This window comes from Lampetra fluviatilis, chromosome 38 (genome assembly GCF_964198595.1).
Source record: "Lampetra fluviatilis chromosome 38, kcLamFluv1.1, whole genome shotgun sequence".
NCBI lineage: Eukaryota > Metazoa > Chordata > Hyperoartia > Petromyzontiformes > Petromyzontidae > Lampetra > Lampetra fluviatilis.
In genome coordinates, this window is record NC_136312.1 from 10,008,653 (window position 1) to 10,029,464 (window position 20,812).

At 57.6% G+C, this 20,812-nt stretch overlaps 1 protein-coding gene across 1 annotated transcript in view; it reads right to left on the reverse strand.

Moving 5' to 3' along the window:
- Positions 1-1,646: 1,646 nt before the first annotated feature.
- LOC144945629 (uncharacterized) overlaps positions 1,647-20,812 on the reverse strand; it is a 153,090-nt gene continuing 133,924 nt past the window's right edge. Inside the window, 15 exon segments of the mRNA XM_078874168.1 lie at positions 1,647-6,362; positions 6,611-7,872; positions 9,964-10,062; positions 11,125-11,349; positions 11,895-12,082; positions 12,389-13,236; positions 14,158-14,228; positions 15,571-15,637; positions 16,357-16,895; positions 17,191-17,328; positions 17,453-17,483; positions 17,918-18,070; positions 18,596-18,712; positions 19,355-19,517; positions 20,061-20,131. Coding sequence (XP_078730294.1) covers positions 6,042-6,362; positions 6,611-7,872; positions 9,964-10,062; positions 11,125-11,349; positions 11,895-12,082; positions 12,389-13,236; positions 14,158-14,228; positions 15,571-15,637; positions 16,357-16,895; positions 17,191-17,328; positions 17,453-17,483; positions 17,918-18,070; positions 18,596-18,712; positions 19,355-19,517; positions 20,061-20,131 — 4,293 coding nt within the window. The 3' untranslated portion in view covers positions 1,647-6,041.

Consider the following 20,812-nt stretch of genomic DNA (forward strand, 5'->3'; position numbering starts at 1 on the left):
TTGAGCCTCCCAGAAAACGTGGGTCGTTTTACAAATGTTCACCGGAACAAAGATCCTCCAGTGTAGCCTTCACAGAATGTTGGGGCAAGTGCTGTTAGCGAGTAGCAGCTATGAAGGCCGGAACGGCACACGAGGGGTTGGGTGGCCAGCAACTGCTCCCGGCCACCTTTGTCTCCCCAGCGGCGATGTTTACTACACAAGGCACCAGGTACTCATTTGAGATCGGGTCGACCTAGGGGAGGCCCAGGACCGGTTCAGATCATTGTCACCGATGATTGCCGTAGCGCTAACCGCTACGCTACCGCTCCCCGAACACACACACACGTACACACAACAACAACCGCCATTCGCCACTAAGTGGCGGTGACGTCACCACGACGCTTGTGCCAGGCTATGTGCACCTTGAGGCCACGTGAAGTGTCGAACGCCCTCTGGCAGGAGGTCACGGGGCAGATCCAGATGCCACAGGTCGACTGACACGACTGGCTGATGCACCACCTGTGCCCCCTACTGTGCCAACTTGCTGTGCTTTAGCCATCCGGCGCTCCGCTTGTTGTTGCGAGCATAGCTCCTCTGCTCTCCATTGTTGTCGTACGGCGCAGCAGCGCCTCCAACTCTTTTGAGTGAGCAGCAATTACCAGATCATTGGCATACATAATGTAGTTGAGCAATAGGGAGCCATTCCTTGACCGCACCCGATCATTAATCAGCCTCCCATTGTATCTGTACCAAATGTAAATTCCTCCGGTACAGCTATTGAAGGCTTCACGAACTACGTGGTCAAAATAGATGTTAAATAATGTGGGAGCCAGAGGACATTCCTGTCGCACCCCAAGGTGTACAAGGAATGGCTCTGACTCCCGGCCACGTAGTTTTACCCGGGCCCGCTCACCATCATGAAGGTCCTTAATGATCGTGAGCAGAGGGTCAGGGACTCCGAAAGCACGAAGAACAACCCAGAGCCCAGGCCTACTGATGGTATCATAGGCCTTCACCATGTCAATAAAGCAGAGATATAGGTCTTGTTGGAATTCCCTACACCTCTGCTATAGCAGTCGGACAGAAAATATGTCATCCGTGCCGAACCGCCCTTTCCTGCAACCGCATTGGGGCTCCGCGAGTCTCTCCTCAGCGTGCCTAGTAAGGTGATGTTGGATAATCCTTGCCAGGACCTTTCCCGGCACACTGAGGAGTGAGATGCCCCTGTAGTTGTTACAGTCTGTGCGGTCCCCCTTCTTAAAGAGGGTGACCACCAGGGCATCCTTCCAGTCCTAAGGAAACCGTCCAGTGGTCCAGACTGTTGTTATGATGTCATGTAGGGCAGTCTGTGCACAAACGCCACCCTCCCTCAGCATTTCGCTTGGGAGATCATCTCTGCCCGGTGCCTTTCCTGGTCTCAGACTCTGGATCGCCTTCAGTACTTCCTCAACAGATGGCACCTCAGCCAGCCACTCACAGGGGGTGACTTCTTCCAATATTTGAGGCACCGCAGCCTTAGCAGGGTCATCCCTCACTTTGTGCCACGATGTTTTCCTGGCCGAGGGATTTCCCCTCCCCCAGGACCACACGTACACACACACCAGCACACACACACACATGCACATTCGATCATGATACAAAAAAACGAAACATCATAAACACTTGGACTCCATAAGCTTCACGCTTTGTATATTGTAGCAGTTTATACACGACCATCATACCGACATTGGCTTTCTCCTGTCGCGGCATTACTGCGCGACTAACAACAGGTCGCGACAAAGCGTATACTTACTTGATAATATCGGTGTTAAGAAAAGAAGGACAAGGGAGAAGTAACGGGGAACAATAACAAGAAATAATAAACGTGTGGGAGTTTTCTCATTAATAGTCGTACATTCACTTTAACATTTGTTTTTGAAAGTCGCAGTTCAGACACAATAAGCTTGTTCGATCCACCCTGTTTTGTAACACGCCAACGACAACAAACCTCCTTAGCCTTACAAACTCTGGGGGGGGGGGGCAAGTGCTGTTAGCGAGCACCTGTTAAGGCCGGTGCGGCACGCAAAGGGGGTGGTGTGGCCAGTACCACGCCCCGGCCACCTTTGTCTTCCCAGCACCGATGCACACGCACCACCGCTAACTGGGGTTTCTAATTATTTTTTTCTGGCTGAGTCGACCTAAAGCGAGTCACTGGGACAACTTCCGGATATCGCCCGCCAGCCACTCTGATGTCAGCCGTGGTGGCCGTGAATACAACCTCGGTGGCGCAGTGCGCTAACCACTGCGCCACCGCTCACCTCCACACACAAACACGCGCGTGCTATCAATACCACAGGCGTACACATACAACGAGCACGTGAACAATGTCCAACCTGCACCGTGAAACAAGAGGCACTCGTCGTTAGCGATAACAGCATTAGAAGACTCGACGTCTCCGAGGCATGGTGTGCAGACGCAAGCATTTATAATTCCCCTGCGTCGGGATATAGATTTTTTTGGTGATTTCATTTTTTCTCTCCAACGTTTCAACGTTTTGGTACCTCTCGCTCTCTGTGTCTCTGTCGAGTTGGTTGACTGCCACACAACAGCCGAACCGATCTTTTGACGGTAAAAGCGACCGCAGTACAGGCACGGTGACATCGTTTTGCGCCATCGGCCGTTCCGATTCGACGGCGCGCGATTCCTCTCTTACAAGGGCCGAGGAGCCAATAACCCAAACCCATCGCCTCTCGCGGCATTTAAGATGCCCTTGCGCGGACCGGAACCCACCCAACAGTCGGGGCAACGTTGCTCACACTCGCCCATTCCTTTGAGCTCTCCAACCTCGGTTGTAGGTCCCCCCCGAAACCGCCACAACAAACTTGTCTAGGGGTGGACGCGGGGGTGGAGGTGGTGGAGTAATTGGATCCACGATCGGCGGGCAAAAGAAGATCGCTCTCGAAATCGGCGCGCTCGCTAAGGGGTTCGTGATGCGAGTTTTTGCTTTGTTTTGTACGATCATGTGGACATATTGGCGGGAACACCGGTGCAGCATAACACACCGGTCCTCATAAAACTGCCTGACAATGTCGCCGTTACCCATGAGTGAGCTGCAATACTCTCCATAACAAGTTGCCTTATGATTCAGCAGCTGGTTTACCATTCGAAAGTGTGACACGGGTGGATGCCACCGTCCGCCAATAAATGATTCTGGAAATTAATCGAGGAATCCTCCGACCAGGTCTAGGGCACGAGGAGTAAAATCTTGCCTTTGGATCACGGAGCCAGCCAATCGTCACCAGGCTGGGTGCTGCTATACGGCAACAGACTGCGAAGCTTTGCGTTCGGCTGCTCAGTACCATTCGTCTCGCGACTGCTTCGCACATCAACACGAGAACGGACTTTGACGCACATGTTTCTGACCGAGGTTCGTGAATCGCGGGAAAAGAAATAATCATTGAGAAAAATGTGCTTGTCTTTATACCGCGCACCGGTGTGCCGCCAATGACGTTCGTATGTCCAATTATTGAATTGCTATTGTCTAATAGGCGAGCAATGGATACGGCAAATGATCGATCGTGAAAAGAATTATCACGCAACGGCACCACGCGTGGATCTGTGAGTGCAGGGAATGGGGGTCGTTTTTGAGTCGCGCAAACACGGCACGTGGACGTTCCGTCGACTTTGACCGTCTCGACGAATTCTACGAGCGAGGCAAAATAATCGAATTTTTATCCGTGACCCCCCCCCCCCGCCCCCCAGATCACAGACGAACAACTCGGGAGATATCATGGTGAGAAGAAGGAACATCCAACGATACCGGAAGAGGTTGAGAAACAGCTCGTAAAGGCGTTGGCACGGGAGTGGTGCATAATTAGCACTGCGATTGCAAACTTCCCGGGACAGCCATCATTAGAAAGGGGGCGACCGACGATGGGGAGAGTTGGGGATCGACGTGAATTATGAATCGTTAATTCCCCTTTTAAACTTTGGTGGCTAAGTTGAGAAAAATAATCGAAAGCTGCGATGGCCTTCCAAAACGATTTGCGTGTTCCCTTTATTTAAACGAGTGTCGAGCGGGGCGGGGGGGATCAGGACAACCTCTCCTGTAGACATCCAACAACACAGTCCGGTACTCAATTTTAACCGATCCCGTTATTAAGAGAGATGATGGGCTGAGAGCTGACACCGTGGCGTATAATTACTTCCCAGAAAACGTTACCACGTGAAATCGTAAAACGCAGCCCCTAAAACTAACGAACACCTAACAAGCCCCCGCGAAGCTCGCACGCGCGCTCACAAAAGCGACATTAACTCGTCAACACGTCTGCGTGTACATTTGGCATTACAAATGTGGAAGGCACTCGATGTAGCATGGCCTAAAGCTCTGTGGACAGCGGTTAGAGCCAGGACATTTACCATTCCCTCATACCGTACCAACGGCCGGTCGTATAAAACTACCTGGAAGAGGGCCTTTCACTTCTCATAAATAATAAGTGTTACTAAATTCCATCAATTCCCGATCCAATATTGGATAAAGCTCATCCCACCCCATGTGTGTTTTTTTATTTCACCATACTTGGTCGGCACGGTTTGATGCAGGCGGATTGAGGGAAGGCCCGGTTCTGATATCACTCAGTAAAGTGTAGTCGGCTGGGACCAGGAATCGAACTCGGGTGCACCGGGTTCACAGGGCGACGCGCTAACCGTCTGTGCCACACTCCACACGGCCTTTCCTGCTTGCCGCGCTTTGAGTGACACGAGAAGATGAAATTCAATGCGCTCTCGGGTGCTTTGTACGACCGGACCGGTTACTGGTTGTCTGACAAAACAAAAAAAGCATGCGGCTCCCTAGAAGTGGCCGCAGCATTATATAGGAAATATGTCTCTTAATTTTAAAAACAGTAGCAGCATCCTCTCTCCTCTACACACACACATATATATCTTCTTTATTTAAATCTCATTGTCGTGCAAATTTAGAGCGCAGGTGATGGGCTCGCAGTCTTGCCCAGGCAGGTGTAGTCGTCAATGTCATCGTCTTTTAATGACAGGCCTTTTGGAATATATTCAGCCATTTGTGGGGGTAGAGCGGTGGTGGGTGCCCAGTTGGGTGCCCTGTTGGTGGGCACAAATGCCATCCAATCACTGCATTCTGGGATTGTCCACCGAGACCGATCCAGGGCACTGCGGCTCCCAGCAGCCTTTCACAGTTTGGTATAAACAGCTTACAAACAAACAAGCCCACGCATTCTATCCTGGCCGTGTTTTAATACCACAATCTCATTGCATATTCTCGCTAAGGATTTTAGTACCCATTACCATATATATAATATCACGTATACTTTTGTCTTTGTTTTTGTGATGTTTCTTTTTGCAATAGAATACCCAAATTCACAGCCTTTGTTCCCGGTGTTTACTTGATGTGTTTCTGCATTGATATGCATCCCCAAAAAAACCCAACCCCCATTACTCACACACAGTCTTGGGCTTGCGTTACATATAAGTTGGAGACGGCCTATATGTATGTTTTTATTAATGGTAGCGCACTTGAGGGGGCATATTTCATGTGTTGCCCCAAAAAACTACTTCTCAGCCAATTTTTGATGGGGGGGGGGGGGATATAGACATTCGTGAACTGCTCGCTCTCCCCACCCTCCCCCCCCCCGAAAAGGATTATGTAAACCGCTATTTATTTTTTAACAGACATGTGAATGAAGCCACATCGTCTCGGCTACTTACTCAAGCAAGGTAGGGTGGGGGGCGGGCGGGCATGTTTAATTCTGAGTTGAGGCGTTGGCTTCAATTGGAATCTCGACATTCGCGGGAAGGTGCTCGAACGACGCAGTCGAGCGGTCGTTGTTACGCGGTCATCGGCGTTCCAGCCTCCCGCAAACCTGGGCCCCCCTCCCACCCTGCCCCGCCCCGCTATTACTGCACAGCCCACGTTTAAAGTGCACAAGGAAAATAATAAAAACTTTTGCTCGACCGCCTGCCTTCGCCGCCACGTGCTGAAACTATGAACTTACACAGCGCTGCGCACGCACACACACACGCACGTGCGCACGCAGGAAGGAAGGAGGACTTCAGAATCCAGGCGAAGCCCTGCCCAGGCCCGGCTTGTGCTGTGTGGCCACGTGCGTCATGGCCGTCTGCAGGCCTGGTGCCGTGGGAATGCCATAGCCCATCGTTGCCGCTGGCTGCTGGAAGTGTGGGAGCCCCACTGAGGGTGGCAGGCCGTGCCACGTGCTGTGGTAAGCCGCGTGCGGTTGCACGGTTGCCCCGTACGGCATGGGGTAGGCCGGGGACATGGGAGCCTGCAGTGGAGTGAGAGGCCTGCCGGGTTGGGCGGCGCCAGGGGCGCCCATCTGGCTCGGCACGGACAGCTTGCGCGTCATCTGGGGCGTCTGGAAAGGCACAGGGTGAACGCGCGGAACGTTAGAAGACCGTGGTGACATTCGCGTGCTGTCACGCCTGCTCCTGAAACCTGTCGTCATGGCCAAAGTGATCGATTCGTGAAAAGGTGAATTTCCAGAAGGAAGGCTTCTGGTGAGTGCTTGCGAGTTGTAACATCGCAGTGTTGCAAGTGAGCGTTTGCCCTCATTCAAAACTCCGTTCATAGATTTACAAACACGCCGCCCGGTCGGCTACTCACGTCCGGCTGCTGATGCATCGGCTGCCTCTGCTGCACGCTCGGAGCGCTGACGAGCCGGCCTGCTCTCGCCCCGCCGGCCCCAGCAACACCACCAGCGGCAGCTCCTCCCTGCTGCTCAGTCCTCTGCCAAACCTGCCTGGCCCCGGCAAAACTCGCCCCGCCGCCGCTGCCGCCGCCGCCGCTACCGCTGCCCGGCATCCCGGACACCCCGACTGCGTCGCGCGCCCAGTTGTCAAGCAGACGGTGAAAGTCGTCTGTGAAGGTCGTCTTCTTGGCGACGTTGGGCATCGTCAGCGAGCCGCCGTTGCCCCCGAGGCCTACGGCAGGCAGGCTGTGCTGCCGCGACACGGGCGCCTGAGTGGCGGGCTGGCACGCCGGTGGGGGGGTCATCTGGCCGGCGAGCGGCCGGTGGATGGTCGGGTCGCTCGACCAGTTGGGGATGAAGACGGTCGGGCTGGGTGCGGCGCTCAGGCTGAGCTGCGTGGGTCGCACCGGCGGACTCACCTGCGCAGAGGCCGGAGGCGGCCGGAAGCCCTGGGGATACTGTCCGGTGTTGCCCGGCTGCTGCGGCAGCTGAGCCGAGATGGTTCTGCTGGTGGCAGGATCCGTGTTGTTGTTGTTATTGTTGGTGGATGTAGTGGGGTAGGATTGTGGAGCCGGCTGATTCGTTAGTACCATGCCTTGCTGCTGCTGAAGCTGCTGCTGCTGTTGGTGCTGTTGCTGATGTTGTTGAAGCTGCTGCTGCTGATGTTGTTGTTGCTGCTGCTGATGTTGCTGCTGCTGATGATGTTGCTGCTGCTGCTGATGTTGATGCTGAAGCTGCTGCTGCTGCTGGAGCTGCTGCTGCTGAAGCTGCTGCTGCTGATGCTGTTGCTGCTGCTGAAGCTGCTGTGGCTGTTGCTGATGCTGCTGCTGATGCTGCTGAAGCTGCTGCTGCTGCTGATGCTGCTGCTGTACGCTCTGGCCCAGCTCGACGGCACGCTGGCCTGGCGAGTTATGAACGGAGGTGCTCTGCTGCGTTGCGGGCTGGCTCGCTCTGCCCAGCACGTGAGCGGGGGCTCTGGATTCGGCCTGCTGAGCTGGCCCGGCGCTCGGTTGAGTGGCGGGCTCGGCAGGCGCGGCGTTGGCGGGAGGCTGCTGCTGTGGACGTTCGGTTAAGTTCCTCGCAGCGGCGGGCGTCGTCGCCAAAGGTGAATCCGGGAAGCGTGGCTGCAGGCAGCCGACGACCTGAGCGATGTGCGTCGCTCCTCCCATGCCGGTCCCTGCGGTGCAGAAATTCCAGCCGTCGCTCGCGTGGGCAAACACCGCCCGGTCACCTTAACCGTCGTCACCACTCAAGCTGTTAGCCGTCACTTCTCAGTATCGATCGCCGGAAGTTTAGAAAACGTTCTTTCCAACGTGATACTCTCGAGTAAACGGAACGAGATCACCTCGCTCGTGCGTTGAAAAACTACCCTTGAATGTTAAATCGGACTGGTTTTTTAACAACACGGACGGGGGGTCAGGGGCAACCCCTCCAGCAATGAAAAATAATAGGAGTTGTTAGTAAATAAGGACTTGTCCCTTGCTTTTTATTCGACGCGTGTGTGGCGATGGCGCAGCCATCGATCGAGGGCGAATTCGAACCGTGTGTGATCGGCATCGCGCTTGCTGAAGGTGAATGCCTTCAGGGAAGTCGTATACTGTATACGCAACTGCGCACAATTCTGTGAGTCACTTATAACTGCTTTGTCGTTACTTATTGCCAATTAAGGACTATTGTCCTCTCGTCTCATAGATTCCCTAGCACATAATAATATGCTACACAGTGGCAGTGGGGGTCGCAAAATGCCGATTTATTACTAATAAACCCCATCTGATCGAAAATAGGGATCCGATTGAAATTAGGGATTTCGATCAGATCATTAGGGGGGCACGTGCCACCCCCCCCCCCCGCACTGGCTCCGCCAGTGGTCAGGGGGTCAAGTTGAGGGGACGGCGTTGCATCAAACGATACAAACACAAGCAGACATGCAAAAATAGTGTAAATTAGGCTACGGAAAGCCCCAAAAGCTCTGGTGAACACGTGGTGTGTCGTCTGGCTTTTAATGGTTCCTGACGTAATCGTATTTTACCTGAGGAGCGGCTAACGATCGAGACGGCGCACGTCAAAGGGTGAGCGTAACGAGCGCGGTTAATCGACAAGGGATCTCACCACACCTGAGTGATCCTTTGTGCCGCTTTGGTTGCATGCAACTTGATCGCTTATATATATATGTGGACGTCTCCGCAACGGGTTGCCCAACCGGTTGAATAGAAACAGACTCTATGGCAGATATAGATTCTGCACTCTCAGGCCATCTGCTGAGCAGACCCGTAGCATCACGTGCACATTTGCGAACTCGTGATTGGCTGTCACAATCCTGATGTGGGTGGGGGGAACCAGAAAAAAGGGGGGGGCTAGGTGGTATAGGGGCGTGGCCAGACACACCCTAGGTTTGAAGTTTTCGTGACTGCAGGGATCCATACTCTTTGGTTCTTTCGGTAAAGTCACGTAGTGATTACATTTATTTTATGGTATACCTATGTGACTTTACCGAAAGAACCAAAGAGCAACTACTTGCATAGATGTCGGCAAAGTAGTTGCGCGGGCGATTAGGTTACGCGATTTTGCGAGCGATCTGGTTGCGTGACCGGTGGACCCGGCTTTGAAAGGCCGGCGCGCTTCTTGGGCCACGCTCTCTTGGTTTTGATACCGGCACGGCGCTGGCTGGCTTCCCGATTCACCGAGATCCCTCTGCTCGGTGCCGGTTATTCACCGAGGCCTAACGCCCAAGTCACCCCGGAATGCACCGGAAACTTCCGTGCCGCATGCGAGCGAGGGGAAGCCGCGACGGTGCGATCAGCAGGGGGGGGCGGGGGGGGTCTGTGGAAACCTGAGGAAGGCTTACGTCCGATCCAGAGGTCTGCCCGATCGGGCGAGGAAACCCACAGTTCACTGACGCCAGCAATTACCGCACAGCGAGTGAAACATAATGATCAAATTTAGTTTTTTTTGTACGCATTTTCGCGCGAAGAATGGAGTGAAGTCGGTTACACTGCCCGAATTCGTAAACAGGGCTCATGGTTGCTTAAAGTTCGATGCAATCGGCAAAGATTTCTCCTAAACGAGGGATTGAACGTTCTTTTTCCGCAGGTTTGTCCAGGTCCCGCGACGCCACCATCTTGTTGGGTGGCTGCCAGGGGTAAAAGTTCAAAGCTCAGAACTCAAAGTTCGGGGGGTCAAGCGGGGCGGCGGGGCAGGCGGGGCGGCGTGAAAGTTGAGCAGGGCGGGGTGGAGCGTAGGGGGCAGGCGGGGCAGGTGGGGCACGGACACAGGGTGAGCGAGATGGGTCCGCTGAGGAACCGCGGGCGAGGGCGCCCGCTGGTTTTGTACGTGACGTGATCGCCGACGCGATGGAACACGGTCCAGCCTCCGTGTCGCGCAAGCGTTGTCGGGAGAGAGGGTGAGAACGCGCACACAAAGACACAGATCCCCCGTGTAGCCTTAGCAGACTGTTAGGGCATGTGCTGTTCGCGAGCACACTATGAAAGCCGGCACTGTGGCATGTGAAGGGGGTGGGTGGACAGCACCACGCCCGGCTACCTTTGCCTCCCCAGTGGCGATGTTTACACACAGCACCAATGTACTCATTCGATGCTGAGTCGACCTAGGAGAGGCCCAGGACCGGTACAGATAATCGTCACCGGCGTTGGACGTGAACGGGAATCGAACCGCTCCCGCAACGCGCACACACGCACACACGCACGCACACACACGCACGCACACACACGCACGCGCAAGGTAGAGGACGCCGGCTTAACGCGGCTCACAAACGGAATAGTGTACACAGTGGGTGGAGAGGCAGACAGGACGGACCGACAGACAGAGCGCACTTGCCAGACGTAGGTTAGTGTACAGACGGGGCAGCGTGCGCAGGACTATTGCAGACAGAGCAAGAATCACGACGCCTCCGTCATCTCTATCGAATGCGTGCTGACCAGTGAAACTATTTTACCAGGTAAGGCCCACTGCACTCTACGGCTGTTTTTCAGAAGCGACCTGGCGACAAGTGGTAACTCAAACCACGTGGACATTTATAGCAGCGGCAAAACACGAACGTCTGTGTTCCTACGAGTCTATGCATCTCTATGAGTCTCTATTTATATCTGTGAGTCTCTATGCATCTCAACGAGTCTCTATGCATCTCTATGAGTCTCTATGTATCTTTAAATAGTCTATCTGCATCTCTACAAGTCTCTACGAGTCTCTACGAGTTTCGACGTAAATGTAGCCGAGCAACCGGGCTGACAAATCAAGACAAATTCCAACAATTCAAACAAACCAACAGCGTAAAGTGAACCCGCGGTTCCAACGCAGCGTCTTGAGATTGCCCCCCCCCCCAGTAGTCGAAGACACGGCCACCGAACTAAACCCCCACACCCCCCCCCCCCCCCCACGTCGCTCGCTTGCGTCGGCCGAACAGCGCCAGTACCTGCTATGGGCTGGTGGGGAAGTCCCTCGCCAGAGCCCGCCAAGTGGAGGGTGTCCACCGACACGGAGTGCCGCACGGCTCGCCGCGGCGGCTCCGAGCTGGCGGCGGTGATGGCGCCGCCGCCGCCGGGCTGACCCAGTGGCGGTGGCCCCGCCTGGCCATGACCACCAGAGGGCCGCATGCCGTCTGCGGGCTGGGAGGAGGAGGACGGCGGCTGGAAGATGCCTGCGGGAAGGCGGGGGGGTGGGGGGGTCACACGAGTGGCTCCAGTCGTCCGGGCTGGCCAGGTCTTCGGGGTGGGTGGGTGGGGTCGACGTTCGGCGAAGGGGCTTCGCGGTTCGATCCGGCATGCCGCCCCGGTTAATACTTTCGGTGCCAACACAGGCGTTGGGGTACTCCGCGCCGTCCCCTTCGCTCGCGGCGGAACGTCAAAGATGCTGTGACGTCACTCGAGAAAGAGTGGACCGGCGAACGAAGACCGTCACCGCATCGCGCGGCGCTTTCAGATGCGCTTCTGCGGCCGTCTGGATGTTAGGAAGCCATTGGGAGCTGTGCAATTTTAAATCTCGATTGAAAACAAGCCGCTTCGTCGAGCTATCATTCGTGAAAGCCACGTCGCTTCTGAAAAAGAGCTCTAAACAGCTCAGCGGGCCTTACCTGGTCAAGGCGGACAACCTGTACGGCGCAGCGGAGCGAGTATATCTGCCGTGCCCCCTGCCGTGAAACTACCGGCGGACCACGCGAGGCGCGTCGCCGCGGCGCCTTCGTACCTGGCAGGGCGTGTGCCGTGCTCACGCGGGAGGCACGGGCAATGCGGCCCTTGCTGGTCCTGCGGCGCCGCCCGGCCGGCGGGTGGAGCTGCAGCAGTAGCTGCGGCGGCGCTCGGTTCAGCCGGCGGTAGAGTTCCTCCATCTCGCGGCGCTGCGCGGCCTGCAGCTCCGCCAGCTCCTTCAGGTGTCTGGGGCGATGGCAACGGGAGGGGGGAGGGAGTGGAGGGGGGGCAGGAGGGAGGGGTGCGGGGGAGGGAGGGAGAGAGTGGGGAGAGCGTATGCAGCATGAGAGAAAGAGGAGACGAGGGGAGGCGTGGAGCAGTAGAAGGGAGAGAGAAGGGGAGACATCGGGGAGACGTGAAGGAGTTGGAGACACGGGGAGGCATGGGTGATTACAGAGCTCTAAGTAATTGGCGATTCGTATCCACGTGACATCACCCCAGAAATGTGCAACGTGAACGCAGTCTGCCCAGGGTCCCAGATGCCGTGCTCACTTTTCACGCAGCCTGCTCAGCTCCATCTTGAGCTCGTCGTCCTCCGCCTCCTCCGAGTCGTTATCGCTGCTCCCGTACGCGGCCACGGCGGCCACGTGCGACGACGACGCGCCGCCGCCGCCGCCGCCGACGACGACTGGGCACACGGGCAGCGCCGACCGCAGGCACACGGCCCAGGGGGACGGCGCCTCCGCCGGCAACTCGGCGTCTGCGCCCGCCCACCCGCGCACGCCGCCTCCGCTCGTCGCCGTCGGCTTCGCTGCCCGCCCGACGTCCGCCTCTTCCGCTCCGGAGGAGACCCGCGACGACGCGGCCTCCGCCGGCGCCGGCACGGCCGCCGCCGGCGTCCGCTCGGTTTGGGGGCCGCCGTACGCTTCGAGCGCCGCCGCTCTCCCGCCGCCGTCGGTTTCACCGCGCGCGGAGGCGAGGCCGGAGGAGGCGAGCGCCGGGGCCGGCGTGGCGGGAGGCCAACTCTCGACCCCCGAGTCTCGGGACGTGGCCTGCGGCGGCGAGGCCTCGTGGGGCGCCCCGCCGGAGGAGGCGAGCAAGCCCCGGTCGGTCGCCTTGGTGACGAGGAATCGGCCCAGCGTGGCGGCGGCGGCGGCCTCGCTCGCTGACGTCGTGACCTGGAAGCGCCCGATCACCGAGCGCTTCGCCGGCGACCCCGGCACCGCCTCAGCCCGTATATCCGAGCTCCCAGAATGCATTGCGGCGGATTGAGCGGAGGTGGCGGCGGCGGCGAAGCTGCGTTTGTCGCCCGTGTCGACGCCGAGGGGGCTCGCGGGAGTCGACTCTCCGACGCTGTCCGAACGGGCCCCGATTAAATCCTTCGCAGACGTCAGGCAGACCTGCGGGAGACCGATTGCACAATGGGCATGTGCACGTGCGGGGGGCGGGTGGTGGTGCGACGGCGCCACAGCGCAACCTGCGCGCTCGTCTTGTCAGCGTCGCGCCGTTGCGAGGGACGGGCGAGTGACGCGAGGTCACGTGCCTTGTGAACACAGGTCGCGATGCTGCGTCAAGAGCACGTGCGTGCGTGTGTGTGTGCGTGTTATGGGTTGACACAGACCCAGAACCCATGACACCTGGTTCTGTCCCATTACCCCCTGCCAGCGAGCCTTTGACACTCAAAGTGCACCTAGCCTGTGTTTTGATGGCTGTTGTTGTGTGCGCGTTTGTGTATGTGCTCGGGAAGCGGTGGTGTTGCGGTTAGCGATTATCAGAACCGGTCACGAGCATCCCCTAGGTCAACTCGGCCTCAAATGAGTACCTGGTGCGGTGTGTAAACATCGCCAATAGGGAGACAAAGGCTGCCGGGCGTGGTACTGGTCACCCACCCCCTCGTGGCCTTCAGCACTTTCGGCAATAGTCTTGTAAAGGCTATACGGGGGATCTTTGTCTTTGTATGTGCATGTGTTGGGAGGGGTGGTGCAGTGGTTAGTGCGCTGCGCTATGAACTATGAACGAGTTCGCTTTCCACTGAACACCATCGACGATTCCATCGACGATTCCCAAAACCATCGACGATTATCTGAACTGGTCCTGGAACTCCCCTAGGTCGACCCGGCCTCAAATTGGCACCTGGTTGCGGTGTGTAAACACACCACCGGGCGTGGTGCTGGCCACGCCACCCCCTCGTGCGCCGTGTTGGGCTTCACAGGTGCTGCTGCTCGCTAACAGCACTTGCCCCAACGGCCTGCTGAGGCTGCAGGGGGAATCTTTGTCTTTGTAAGCGTGCGGGGTTTTTTGGTGTTGTTCCCGGCTCGTACCTGGAATCTCCCTTTCTTGAAGCCCTGCTCCTTCGTCTCGCCGGGGTCCTTGCCGGGCGACGGCTGCGCCACTAAAATTCACGAGAAAAGCAGACAAACGTCGGTCGGGAGTTAGGGCAGTTCCACGGCACTTGTTGCTTTTTCCCCTCCGAATTTTACACCACTATGCCCCCCCCCCTCCGCCCCTAGCAGCTAAGCAGAGTTGAGCCATGAAAGTGCTCGGATTGGTGACCACCACACGCAAACAGGCGGTCATGGGGCTTCCGAGCTACTTGGCGGGCAGCTGAGGGGAACAGTGCAGATTTGCATCTCGCTATGCTCCCGTGTTTGAAGCGCCGCAGGTAGCGAGATGTTAACTACCTCGCCTGGTATGCAGGAGACCGTGGGTTTGATCCAGACCCTGACGCCTGCTGCTGTATATTTTGGAGTTTGCAAGTTCTCCCCGTGGTCGCGTGAATTTTTCTCCGGGTCCTCCGGTTTTACCCTTCACATTTAGAATCAATGTCACACGTTTTAGAGTATTTGGCTGCTATAAATTTCCGCACAATAAACTACTTTGTTGAGTTATTATTTGTGGCCAGGTGGCTTCTGAAAAAGCAATACAGCTCAATGGGCCTTACCTGGTAAAGTCATTTATTTTTTTTGTATATTCTTCCTGACTCTACCACCCTGCACTGAGCGGCGTGGCAAAGTACGGCCGTCATTATCAAGCGGCGGATCGACAAAGCACCGCACGTTCACGCGAACCGAGTTTGGGTCAAATCCATATTGTGCCGGGCCATGGCGGCTAAGCGGCCGCACGTGGCCACCAGTAAGTCCATCGCTGCTGTGGAGGCGGCAGGGAGGGCTGGTGGATCACCGCACACACAGAGAGACGTTGCCAGGTTCCCTTCCCGCGGGCGTCGAGGAGGAGCCCGTGACCCTGGCTCGCCAGGAGAAGGCGGTACGGCAAAATAAATGTGGACTCCGCCTGTTACGTCTGTAACAGGCGGAGTCCACATTTCTCCAGCGTGCTCCGATTTCCTCCCTCGTGCTTCCGAGTCGTCCTCTCGCTTTGAGAGCGAGCGAATACGGTGCAGCGGTGGTGGGTTACAAGTTTGAATGGTATTATTATTATTCTATGGAATGATCCACCTTCAGCGCGGGGCGTGTGTCAGTGTGCGGCGGCAGTGGTGGTGGGGGTGTGGCGGCGGTGGTAGCGATGGCGGGAGTGATGGTGGTGGCAGCGGTGGCGGGGGTGGTGGCGGTGGCGGTGGCGATGGTGGCGGTGGTGCTGGTGGAGGTGGCGGCGGTAGTGGTGGTGGTGGCGGTGGTGGCGACTGTGGTGGAGGTCGTGGTTGCAGTGGCGATGGTGGTGACGGCGGTGGTCGTGGCGGTGGCAGTGGTGGCGGTGGTGGTGTCCACCTTCCTTACCCATGCTCAATGGGAGCGACGCGGGTGGAGTGTTGCACCGGTCACTCCCTCGCTCCGAGTCTTGACTCTGCACCACACACGATCGTTACACCCACAGGTCAAGTCCAGGGCCACCCCCCCTGCGTCGTGCGAGGATCACGCGAGCCCGTAGCGGAACGTGAATCGCATGCGATCGTTTCTCACGCACAATTTGATACGCGTTGTCGTAAGCGTACAAATACATTTCGAGTGACGAATCGGTGCATGGTGACGATCCTTCGCTCTTAACCGGCGACCGGGAAACTATTCAATGAGATGATTATTTTTTATATATACCCAGGAAAGCCGCATTATGCCTCGTGACTGTTTTCAGGAGAGTTTCCTTCCCAGTTTTCAGAGTCAGGCATGATGATCGTGACATCATTCCAACTGAACGCATTTTCAAGTTTGGCGAATTTGCTAAATTATTTCTGGCGCACGGTGACCTACTCTTGCGGATGGCGCCACGGTACCTTTAACGTCAGCTGTGAAGCAGATGCCACGTAATCTCATTGTGGCTATTACACCGCGTGGTATTAACCGGGGCCGCTGGTGGATTCGAACCGTGAATCGAGCGCAAATCACGCTACCGCTGGACCACTACACCGCAAAATGAAGACCTGCCGTGGTGTCATGGTTAGCGGCAGTTGAAACAACGGGGCTGAGTTGCCTTTTCTCCGGCAGTGGCACGAGCGAGCGACAAATCGGCTGCGCTTCCACCTCATTAAAAACACAAAGCGACGACCGTCCGCTCCCTCCGACGCTCACCGGCATGCGCGACACCCCCGGCCGGCGCTGCTTGGGGCTGCTGAGGACCGCGAGCGCCAGCGGCGTGACGACTCCCTCCGCGCGGCATTGGCTCACCGGCGAGCCCACGCCGCCGGGCGGCCCCGCGGGGCCGGGTGCCGGGGACGACGGGGAGACGATGGACGAAGCCCGGGCGGGCGACGCGACGCGGCTGGGAGAGGCGGCGCCGTCCGATTGCTCGCCGCCGCACACGTGCTGCTCCTGGAAGAGGCAGCGCAGCTTCTCGTCCAGCGAGCGGATGTCGTCGTTGGCGAGGCTCCCGGCCCCCCGCGCCTGGCCCTCCCCGTCGGCGTCGCCCGACGCGGGAGAGAAGGCGCCGCCGCCGGGCGTCGTGGCGGTGCTGGCGGAGGCCGCGGCCGGGGTCGGCCCCGCCGACGACGGCGCCGCGGGCGGCGACGTCGCCTCGGCCGCCGTCGGCGCCGCGGCCGCGAGAGGGGACGGGTCCGTGGTGAGGGCGCGACGTGGGGGCGTCGCTGCGCCCTGCTGCTCCCACGCTCCTCCTGTGTGGACGCACAGGAAGCCGTGCGCAGGTCAAGCCGCAGCTGGGGATGTTTCTCACTCAGTCAGGGAATGGAGCGGTGGCGCAGTGCTTAGCTCCCTGGGTAGTGGGCGGGGCTGCCTGGGTAGTGGGCGGAGCTGGCAGGAGTAGGCGCGGCCTACGAGCAATCGGCAGGGGCCTATTGCTCTGGCCTGGGCTGTGTAAATGGAAGGCAGGTCTCCTGAATTGCGAGCCGACTGAGCCGGCAAACCTGGCTCACGCCGCCGGGAATGCCGCCGTGTGCGTCCTCGTCTCACCGGGCCGGGCGGCCGTTCCGGACGCTGGGGCATCCGTCTGCTCCTCGGCCGTTGGCGTCGTCGCCGCCGGTTCCACCACGGGGCTCACAAAGAAGCGGCGGCCCCCGGCGTGCACCACCGTCGTGTCCGCATTGGCACCTGCGGCGAGAATCCGACAGACGCCGTCGAGCTCCCACGCGAGCCGGCGCTACTCTCACTTTACCGGCCGCGAAGGCGTAAAGTGGCGAACTGCGTGCAGGGTCTGATCGGTGACATTCTTTACCTGGCGCTGGAGCTCTGTCCTGTTCGGAATCCTGTACGAAAGAAAAGACAGCCGGGTTCAGGCACAGAAGCGCAAAGCCCTCTCTTGTGTGACCGATCTTTCTTTACATTTTGTTTAGTTTTTTTAAACAACCACAACAACAACAACAGCGGCTACTGGATAACTCAGAACCAGGGTACACGGTGTCCGTGTGCATAGAAACGTCCCAGTTATGATCTCGACAACATAGAAGGGAAAGGGGACACAGAGGTAATGACAGAAGGCAGTGGAAAAGCAAAAACAGTGATGGGTAGAAAAAATTTGATTGGGTCAGAGGGTCGATAAAAGGAGACCGTGGCCATCCGTTTCAGTACGACGCGTTCACGTGGCGTGCGTGGCCGAGACACTGCGAGTCCGAGCAGAGACACCGCGAGTCCGAGCAGAGACGCCGTCTGTGCGCGGTGCACTGACGTGCGGTGCGCCGACCTTGCACCCGCCCGCCTCCACTCCGCCCCTCGCCGCGGCGGATCCCTGGCCGATCCCCGAGTCTCCGAGCATCACGGCGGCGCGCTCGATGATGTCCCGGATCTGCTCCACGAAAGCCTCGAGCTCGTTCTTCAGGATGAAGTCGTTTTCCACCTGGGGTGGGGGGGGGGGGGGGGTTGGGCGGGTGTGGGGGGGTCCCACAAGGTCGAGAGTTGAAATGTAATGGTCGGTGTGAAGCTCGTCGCCTCCCGAGATCCAAACTAAACTATAAACATTGTTTTTAATGTTGATAGCTATACATACATACTATAAACGCGTGATGCCGATTCTAAATGCGGAGGGAAAAAGCAGTGAGATGGAGAGTAATCCAACGTGCACTCACCAGCGGTGGTGACATATGGTCAAACAACCCCCCCGCCCATCACGTAACCTGTGACCCGTGACCTCTATAACCTGTGACCTGTGACCCAGGACCTGTAACCAGTGATCTGTGACCTGTAACATGTGACCAATGACCTGTAACCTGTGGCCTGTGACCCCGTGACCTGTAAACTGCGACCCGTGCGACGACGTGGGGAGGCAACTCTAACCCAGCCGCGGCTCAATCGATTGATGGATCGCGCAAGGCAGCGGCGACGGCGACTACGACGATCGCAGCGGCAAACTGCGCGCACGTACCATGTGGTGCGCGATGTCCTCGGGTACGTCTCCGTCCAGGTCAAACTTGAAGGTCACCTTCTTGTGGTTGTGCGTCTCCATTTGGCACTCCACCTCCTTGTCGCCGCTGTTGGAGACCTGCAATGGTCCCGCGACCGCTCAGCCGCTGTCTGGAGCCGCTCGCGAGGGGTGGGGGAACTTTTACACGATGGACGCAACCTCTCCCCCCCGAGTCGCCGTGATGCCACGCGTGCAGATGTACGGGCGCGGCCCAAAGGTTCTCGACGCGCGGGGTTGTAACGTTTGTTTATTTTAAACGCTGGCGTTAAAACGTTTCGATTTGTTTAAGTTGATGTTTTATCCGTTGCCGTCGTTGACATCTAACTTTGTTCTCCTTCATTTCCAGACAACGCTGGTGAATGGAAAGGAAACGCAATTGATGAACGTTCAAAGGTCACACCTGTGATCTTACAACAAAAAAATTTCATGAATTAATTTCAAAAGAGAATTCACGCACGCCTTCACGTGAATGGAAGTCCGTTTGAATCGCCGGTGACCTCCCCACCGAGTGGTGCTCGTTTTAATCGACCCGGAAAGGGACGACGAGCCGAGTCAACAACCCCCGAGCGTTAATGCGCGGCAGACATCGACCCACTCGCTCCGCCGCCGCTTTGCGACTAGGGGCTCAAACCCGCGGCCGGCGGTGCCGTGGAATGGCCGGCCCACGGGGACTGCCTCCCCCCACCCCCAACCCCCAACCCCCATCGACGGTGGACTCACAGAGAGGATCTGGAGCTTGGGCCGCGTGGTCTTGTCGTGGCGCGAGCGGGTTCGCGTGGGGCGCCGGCGCGGCCTGCGGGTCGCCCTCCTGTCCTCGTCGCCGCCCGGAGGCCACTCGTAGCCGTCGCTCATCTCCACGCCCGATGCCGCGTCCGAGTGCGTGCTGCCCCCCCCGGCAACAAAGACAAAGGTCCCCCGTATAGCCTTTAACAGACTGTTGGGGCAAGCGCTGTTAGCGAGCACCGACGAAGGCCGGCACGGCACACGAAGGGGGTGGGTGGCCAACACCAATGCTCGGCCGCCTTTATCTCCCTTAAGGGGATGTTTGCACACCGCACCAGGTACTCATTTGAGGCTGAGTCGACCTGGGGGAGGCTCAAAATCGGTTCAGATAATCTTCACCGGTATTGGTCGTGAGCGGGAATCGAACTCGGGTGCCCGGGTTCGTAGCGCGGTTGTGCTAACCACTGCGCGACCGCTGCCCACTCTACGTACCCATACTCCGCATTCTGATAGTACACTACTGCGTTGCTAAAACAGATGTGGAGCGAACTTAATTATGTCCATCGCTACGTGCGGTGCGGGAAGAGGTTCAGCGTGCACTGTGTGCAACGGTCGCGGCACGGAACCCAACCGGGGAGCGAATGTCCGCGCCCCCCCCACCCCCCCCCCCCCGGGATGGGGCCCGCGCCGCCGCAGGCCTCACCTGTCGAACGAGGGGAAGAGCTGCATGTGCTGCAGAACGGGGATCGTTTCGCTGAAGCTCCGCGCCCGGGTCTGAAAAGGCACGACGGGGCAAAGCGGAGCTCGCTTAATCGCGCGTGGCGGAGAGCGCGGCACTACGGTACCCGACAACGCCCTCGCTGGACACCTGTAGATTGCGCTCACTTCAGTTGGCGGCCGACGTTCCGAAGTGAACCGCCACCCTCTAGGGGATGGCGCCGCCCCCCAGAGGTCGCCCCCCCCCCCACCCGCTGTGATTGAGACGCCGTGTGTACGGCAGCCAAGAGCAGGCTACGCGAACGCTGTCGCGACAGGTCACGCACGTTTGGCGCAACGCTCCTTCGCTGACTGTGCGCGCGATGAATGAATGTTAGATAGAGCTTCGTAGCTCATCGGATTTCTCCGAGCTAAATAACGGTTCCGATTCTGCGTTCGTCTTTTGACGGATGTGGCTGCGGAATTCCCTACCGTTGGAAATTCGGTCATCCGATAAGTCTCGTCTTAAGCCACATCTTCTTAAGTCACTTTATCCTATTTAGCTTCTCCGTCTCTCTTGGCCTTTCCTTAATCTTACAAGGCGCCCTGAGACATTAGTGGAAGGTACCTTAAAAATAAAAATAAATTCTTATTATTGACGGTAGTTTTTGTAACGCATTTGCTGAGCATCGGACCAAGCAGGGCCAAAACATTCAGCGGTCAGCAACAAACAGCACCGTCGAAATTGCAATTGATGAG